The 7,500-nt window shown below is 61.6% G+C and overlaps 1 protein-coding gene across 1 annotated transcript in view; it reads left to right on the top strand.

Moving 5' to 3' along the window:
• Window positions 1-5,839, top strand: part of UNCX (UNC homeobox) — a 14,404-nt gene extending 8,565 nt beyond the window's left edge. The window contains exons 1-3 of the mRNA XM_045875934.2: window positions 1-1,876; window positions 2,107-2,282; window positions 4,334-5,839. The exon at window positions 1-1,876 is cut by the window's left edge and continues 8,565 nt beyond it. Coding sequence (XP_045731890.1) covers window positions 1,591-1,876; window positions 2,107-2,282; window positions 4,334-5,491 — 1,620 coding nt within the window. The 5' untranslated portion in view covers window positions 1-1,590 and the 3' untranslated portion in view covers window positions 5,492-5,839. The remainder of the gene's footprint in view (window positions 1,877-2,106; window positions 2,283-4,333) is intronic.
• Window positions 5,840-7,500: the final 1,661 nt, after the last annotated feature.

The following is a 7,500-nucleotide window of genomic DNA, read 5'->3' as shown; positions in this document are numbered from 1 at the left end:
GGGCACACGGCCGGGGCTGTCCTACCCTTGCCTTCGCTCCGGGTTTGAGGCTTGGAAGGCTGGTTGAAGCCACTTAACACCAAAGGCCAACTTGTCTGTCACCTTGTCCTGGAGTGAGAGGCTGCCGGAGGTCCGGCCACCGGGTCTGGCGGGATACCCAGCACTGGCCGGGTCTGAGGCCCAGGAGCTCCTTCTTCCCGGATTCCAGCTCCAGCCCCCGGGACCGCAGGGACCACAGGGATGAGGTCCATGGGCCTGGGGCCACAGCAAAAGGCACCCTCTTCGTGGACAAACTTTTTACAAAAGATTTTATAATTTTACATATATACATAATATATATGAATATATATGGATATAGTGATTGCTTTCCCTCCTGCCCACAGTCCTAATTTGCTGCTTATTTAAGAATATGTCCCTTAATGATTTAGCTTTGAGTCTATCAATATTTTATAGTGGAAAAGGGAGTGACAGACACTTCTCTGAGAACATAATTTAATTATAATTAATGGGTTGAGTACCTGGGCCCTATTCTTCAGAGGCCGTGTCAAAGGGAGATGTATTTATTTTTTTATTCCTGTGTAGGGGGCCTGATTGGTTGCCACCCCAAAGTTACTTTTCCCTTCCTCCCACCCCTCCTCCCCAGCCTTGTGCCTTGGTTTTACCGAGTAGGGGATGGGGGGGGGGTCAGGGTGTCTCCACAGCCGCCCCCCCACCTCTGTTTCTATAGCCTGGCGGTGGCCAGTCAAAAAAGGCATTAATTATGCCTTTTTATTGACAGGGCGCTACATTCTGTAGAAGTCATTCTCTTTTGGAGTCACCTCCTCCCCCTGCTCCCTCCACTCCTTCCTCTTCCTCCTCCCTTTCCTTCCTCCTCTCCCCCGCCGCCTGCAGCCCGAGAGGAGATGAGAAGCCCTTGTAGTTTTAAATTCAATGTGACAGTTTCGGAAAGAGCGGATGATGAATCTCCTATTATTGGATCAGTCTATTTGCCGCTCAATGTCTCTCTGTAATTGGAGCAACATCACTTTAAAGGTTCAGAGAGTACAGCATTTCTGGTGAAAAATCCCCACAACACGCCGGTGAATGTTTTAAAGGGAAATCTATTAGTGATTTGCAGAGGGGCGGGGAGCCGGGGGAGGCGCGGGCTCCGGCCAGCGGGGATTGGAGTGGGGGGCTCGCCGGGGACCCCTGCCTGGACCGCTCCCCGAGCCCGCGCCTGCCCAGCGCCGGGCCGCGCCCCTCCCTCTCTGCTCCCCCCCCCTTGTTGTGACAGTTCCTGATACTGTTTATTGAGGTGCATGTCAGGTATAATTAGCAATCGATATGGAAAACGTTTCCTTGCACCCAGCACGCCTCTGACGTCAGAGCCGATTAGCGCTTCTTATTGGTCCCAAATTCCCCGGGCCGCGGCTAATTATCGGGAGCTTGATGTTGATAAAGTAAAGCGCCGGAGTGCGGGCGAAGCATGTGTAGGGCTCCGGGTCCCTGTCTCCGCCGCCGCCGCCGTCCGCGCCTCCCGCCGCTGGCCCGCCCCGGCCCCGGCCCGCGCCCCCGCGCCCCGCCGCCGGCCCCGCCGGCCCCCCGCGCGAGATGATGGACGGCCGCCTCCTGGAGCACCCGCATGCCCAGTTCGGGGGCTCGCTGGGCGGCGTGGTGGGCTTCCCCTACCCGCTGGGCCACCACCACGTGTACGAGCTGGCCGGCCACCAGCTGCAGTCGGCCGCCGCCGCCGCCGCGGCCGCCTCGGTGCCCTTCTCCATCGACGGCCTGCTCAGCGGCTCATGCGCCGCCGCCGCCGCCTCGGTGGTCAACCCCACGCCGCTGCTGCCGGCCGCCTGCGGGGTGGGAGGCGACAGCCAGCCCTTCAAGCTGTCAGGTAGGTGCGACGGGCGGGGAGGGCACGGGGGGCGAGCAGGGCACCCTTGTCGGGCGCGGGAGTTGGGTCGCGGGCGGCTGTAGAGCGGGCGCCGTCTGCCGGGGCTCAGGGCGCTCTCGGTCCGCCACCCCGGCGCAGGGCCCCCAGGCCCGGGCGGCCGACAGGTACGGAGGGGGTGGATGTGGCCTGGGCCCTGGCTGAGCCGTGCGGCGTCCTGTGCGTGCCCGCAGACTCGGGGGACCCCGACAAGGAGAGCCCGGGCTGCAAGCGGCGGCGCACCCGCACCAACTTCACGGGCTGGCAGCTGGAAGAGCTGGAGAAGGCGTTCAACGAGAGCCACTATCCCGACGTGTTCATGCGCGAGGCGCTGGCGCTGCGCCTGGATCTGGTCGAATCCCGCGTGCAGGTAAAGACCCGCCGTCCCTCCCGGGAACCAGCATCCTGCCACTAGGCCTGCCCGGCGCCGGCCTCGCCTTTGTTCTAGGTGGGGGACCGCGGCCCCGCTTCCGAGCCTCCCCAGCTCTCGCCTGCCCGGAGGTGGTGCTGCGGATCCGGGGCTCAGAGCCTCGCGGGGAGAAAGCCCCAGGCGGCTTGGGAGGGGCCGACGACGGCCCAAAGTAGCCAGAAGAGCAGCTGCGTCCGAACCGGGTGCTGCGTGGTGGGGGTCCGGCGACGAAATGGGCGCGAAATGAGGTCTCCGAGGGCTGGGCGGGAGAAGCGGCGGTGAGGGGGGGGGGGGGGAGCCAGCCGGGCTAGGATCTGGAAGAAACCCGGAGCAGGTAGACCCCGCGCCTCCTGGCCCTCGCCCGGGGTGTCCGGGCACCGGCCTGGAGCAAACCCGTTTGTTTGCTTATCTCTCGCCTCTAAAATATTCAGGTGGAGACCTGTATTTATTCTTCGCTTTGCAGGAGGTTAGCTGAGGAAGGGGAGGCGGAAACTTACACAGTTGACACATGTGGGGGGGTCTGGACCTTTACTACTCTCAGTTTTATCTCCCCCCCCCCCCATACTTCGATTTCATTCGGAGACTGCCCGCGTTATTCTTTTTAAAAATACAGCGTCTATGTGGTGGATTAAAAATTCAAGATGAATTGTGCATAATCAGATGTTTCCCCGAAATATAGAAATCTTTTCTGGGGTCGGTGTGGTGGTGAGTGGGGTGTGCGGCTGCAGCTGTGAGTGCAGGGCTTCGAGGCAGAGGACGGCAAGACGCCTGTTTAGCACCAATAGCTTTGTCTAAAAAGGTGTTCTCGACCTGTGCTTGCACTGCCCCTCATGACCTCTTCTGTTTGTAAATCCTTTCGTCTAATTTGTGTAAGTGTCTTAAGCAAAGACCTCTTCGTTTCTCCCCTGTACAATAATGAGCATTTCTTGGTGACAAGTGAGCATGGAATTTGCACCAAAAAAAAAGAAGTATTGGAAGGAAGGAAGGAAGGAAGGAAAGAAGCAGTTGCAGCCTTGGTGAGGTTACAGCTTAAAACACGCACCTTGGCACCAGCAAGGCTCCCTGGGACTGGGCCGGGCCTGCTATTGTGCGGGGGTCTCTCCGTGGTCACAACAAAGAATTCGAATTATTGCAATCTCTTGGGGAGGGTGGTGTGCCTGAGGCTCAGCAGGGATTTGACTGTGTGTGTGGTGGGGAGCCAGTGTCTAGGGCTGCTGTTCCCCAGGTCAAGGGCTGCAGGGAGGGTACAAGAGGCTGGATGGGCCCAGGCCTCCTCTGCACCGCCTGGCAACTGGCCTCTTGCTTTCCTGTCTGCCTTGCTCCCTGGCCTAGGCCAAGCACAACTGGTTTCAGGGGCTGTGTTGGTGTGTTGGCCTGGAGTCCCCAGAAAGAAGGACGTGTGTGAATGTGTTGGGGGGCAGGCTGCTGGAAACCCTCCCCCTAAGTTTGGCTTCCCAGGACCTTCTAGAAGAAGCAGCACTCAGATTTCCCTTCACGGGACACCCCCAAATCTGGCCTTTGACTCAGTCTCCAGGGGGCCGAAGACAGGTGTGGAGGGCAGCTGAGCCCAGCCACTGGTGGTCCTCAGGCCAGACGGCCAGCACCAGGCCAGGCAGGCCGCTTAGAACAGAAGCTGTGAGAAGCCAAGAGGGGCGAGGAGGGGCCCTGCTCCCAGCCTGCCTCCCGACCAGGAACCAGACGCCCTCAGGGGCCAGACCTGCAGTGCCCAACGAAGGGGCAGCTCCCAGTTCCCCGAGGTGAGAAGCCAGAGTGGGAAGCTGGCCGAGAGGCCCCCATCTACCTCTTTCTGGGTGGAAAAGATGCTCTTTGGAACCTGCAGCTTGAGTGCCGAAACCCAGCTCAGGGCCGGCCGGGCCGCGTGCCTTGGCTCCCGCCCCCTGGCCGGAGCCAAGGTTGTACAGGCCTGTCTGGGGGGAGTGGGGACGCCCGAAGCCCCAGCGGCAAGCCCGCCGCCTGATTGTGCCTTCCTTTCCCCTATCCGGCTGCTCTAGGTCTGGTTCCAAAACCGCCGGGCCAAGTGGAGGAAGAAGGAGAACACGAAGAAGGGCCCGGGGCGGCCGGCTCACAACTCACACCCGACCACGTGCAGTGGCGAGCCAATGGACCCAGAGGAGATCGCGCGCAAAGAACTGGAGAAGATGGAGAAAAAGAAGCGCAAGCATGAGAAGAAGCTGCTGAAGAGCCAGAGCCGCCACCTGCACTCGCCCGGCGGCTTGTCCCTGCACAGCGCACCCAGCTCCGACAGCGACAGCGGCGGCGGCGGCCTCTCCCCGGAGCCGCCCGAGCCGCCGCCGCCGGCCGCCGCGTCCAAGGGCCCTAGCGCGCACGCCGCCGGCGCCGCCGGTTCCGCGCCCGCACCGCCGGGCGAACCGCCCGCTCCCGGCACCTGCGACCCCGCCTTTTACCCGAGCCAAAGAAGCGGCGCCGGCCCGCAGCTGCGGCTAGGCCGCCCCGCGGACAAGGATGCGGCCCCGTGTGCGCCCGGGGCGGCGGTGGAACGTGGCGCCGCCGGCCTGCCGAAGGCCAGCCCGTTCAGCGTGGAGAGCCTGCTGTCCGACTCGCCGCCGCGCCGGAAAGCCGCCCCCGCCAACGCCGCGGCCGCCGCCGCCGCGGCCGCGGCCGCCGGGCTGGACTTCGCGCCGGGGCTGTCGTGCACGCCGCGGACCCTCATTGGCAAGGGCCACTTCCTGCTCTACCCCATCACGCAGCCGCTCGGCTTCCTGGTGCCGCAGGCCGCGCTCAAGGGTGCAGCGGGTCCGGAGCCCGCGCCGAAGGACGCGCCGCCCGCACCCGCCGCGCCGCCCGCGCCGCCCGCTCAGGCCAGCTTCGGGGCCTTCCCGGGGCCCGGCGGTGCTCCGGACTCGGCCTTCGCGCGCCGCAGCCCCGACGCCGTCGCCTCCCCGGGGGCCCCGACCCCGGCGCCCTTCCGGGACGCGGCCCTGGCTGCGGCCGAGGGCGGCGGCGGGGATTGCGCGGATTCGGGGGCCGCCTGCCCAGCGGCCGCACTGCCGCCCCCTCTCGCGCCGTCGCCCGGGCCGGGCCCGCGGGCTCCCAGCCCCGCCGGGGAGCCGGCTTTGTGCGGGGCCCCAGAGCCAGGCGCCGAGCCCGGACCCAGCGCGCCGGACGGCGAGGAGGTGGACATGGACTGAGGGGCGGCGGGGCCGAGAGAGGCGCTCAGCCGGCCCGCGCCCGCTCGCTCAGGCTCGACTCACACAACGAAATCAGGTGATCGGCTTAGAAACACTGCTTTCTCCTTTTTCTTCTGCTTTCTTCCTTTTATTATTATTATTATTTTTTTTTAAGAAAACCGCTGTATCAATTCGGACCTAGGCAGCAACCGCAGGACTTGGGGTGAGACCCTCCTCCTCTCGGGGGAGCAAAAAACAAAAACCCCATTTCCCCCACAAAAACCCACAACAAGAATCCTCAGCCTTGTAAAATGCAAAAATGTCTAAGAATATTTATATATGTACCATTTTTGATAAATAAAGCTGGTCAAACGCAAGCTCTCAGGTCCATCTTTTTCAAATTTCCGAGCGCCCAGTATGGCCCCTCCTCCCCTTCGTATTACACTCCTCTCCCCGCGGGCGGGGCAGGGACGAGGCTCCTCACCTCCCCCGAGGTCCGCGCTTAATGCCTCCTTTTGTGTGCGAGTGTGTTTGTGTTTTCTGATTGAACAAATTTATGCATCCGCAGCTCCCCCTCTCCTGCCCTCCCTCGCGCTCCCCCTCCCACCCGGCGCCACACACACGCGCGCCCCCGCGCGCACCCCCGCGTGCTGGCACACGCCGGGGCGCGCGGCGCGGGGTGACGGAGCCGGGGGCTGCAAGGGCCGGGCCGCTGGGCTCCTGCAGAGTTTTGATATGAAAGTAATTATTTTCCGGTGGCTGCTGCGGGGACTGGGTTTCTTGCCCAAAGGGTTATTATACATTACCGATTTCTAGTGATATGAAATCACATAAACTTCCTACAATAATAGAATTAGCATGAAAGGCTGGGGTGTCAAATTGAAATTGGAGAATAATAGCGCCGGCAGCTGGGGGAGTGCGTGCGCATATTGGAGCGGAGACGGGGAATCGTGGGGCGGAATTTTCATGAGCTGCACTCTTTGTCAGCGCTCTTGTAGCCGGCTATATTAAGATAGATGCCCAATGATATCCCTCATTGTTCTGTCGCTTATATTGATGTTGCTGCGTTATCAGCCTATTGATCATGTGTCGTCTGTAATAGGACAGGCGCCGCCAACGCGCCTCTTTACAAAAGCAGTGCACATTTGTTCTAATAGGGTCCGGGTCCCCGGGGGACCCTTCGGGGGCTTCAGGACATCTGCAGCGAAGAAATATTAGCAAACTTGGCTGGAGCCTGCAGCCAGCCCCTGGCCCCCTCCCCTGCCCGCAGCCGCCCCACCCCGAAGTGAACCACCACCAATCCTCCACCTCCCCCCCCAAAATCCCAACCCACCCTCCTCATTTTCCTGGGCCCTGAGTCCTCGGTGCCGCAAAAGCCACCAATTCCCCAAGAAATTGGGATCCCAATTATTAAAACCATTAATTCCAGCGAGGCTGAGCGCAGTGGAATTATGTTTACAGCCTCGTTAAATATCCCTGATCCCTCCTGGTCATCAGGCCTTTATTTGCAAATAAATTGAAAATAATCAGAAGGACAGCTTTCTTCCTTGCGCGGGCGCAAATGAATTTCGGAGCCCGAGTCCCTTTAATAATATTTACATAATTTTCGCTCAGTGACTCTGATATTTGCTCTCTAGGAGACCGAGCTTATAGGAAAAATAATTAGATCAAAAGAAAAGTGAGAGGGGGAAGGAGGAGAGGGAGAGAGGGGCGGGATCCGCAGGAAGGAGACAGCGGCGCTGGCGGCCCAACTCGGGGACCGGCCGCCCCAGTGGAAGCCGGGAGTCGGCAGGGAGGTGGCGCAGGGCTTGCAAGCAGGTCGCCGGGGCTCCGCCGCGGCCCGCGGGCCCCTCCCGGCTCCGGCTGCTGGGGTCCTGCGCCCGCTCTGCACAGAGCCCGGCGGGCGCCGGTGCGGCCCGCGAGGCCCCCCGACCCTTTGTCTCCAGCCAGTCCGACATGGCCTCCGCCCGCAGTCAGCCCTCCCCTCTTCTCCACTCCCACCCCCATTAAACTGTATTTAAAGTGTCATT

Source organism: Mirounga angustirostris, unplaced genomic scaffold, assembly GCF_029215605.1.
Source record: "Mirounga angustirostris isolate CCGP_5_RB_7025 unplaced genomic scaffold, mMirAng1.0.hap1 SCAF_5, whole genome shotgun sequence".
In the NCBI taxonomy this organism is placed as follows: domain Eukaryota; kingdom Metazoa; phylum Chordata; class Mammalia; order Carnivora; family Phocidae; genus Mirounga; species Mirounga angustirostris.
This window is presented reverse-complemented; position numbering and strand designations above follow the sequence as displayed.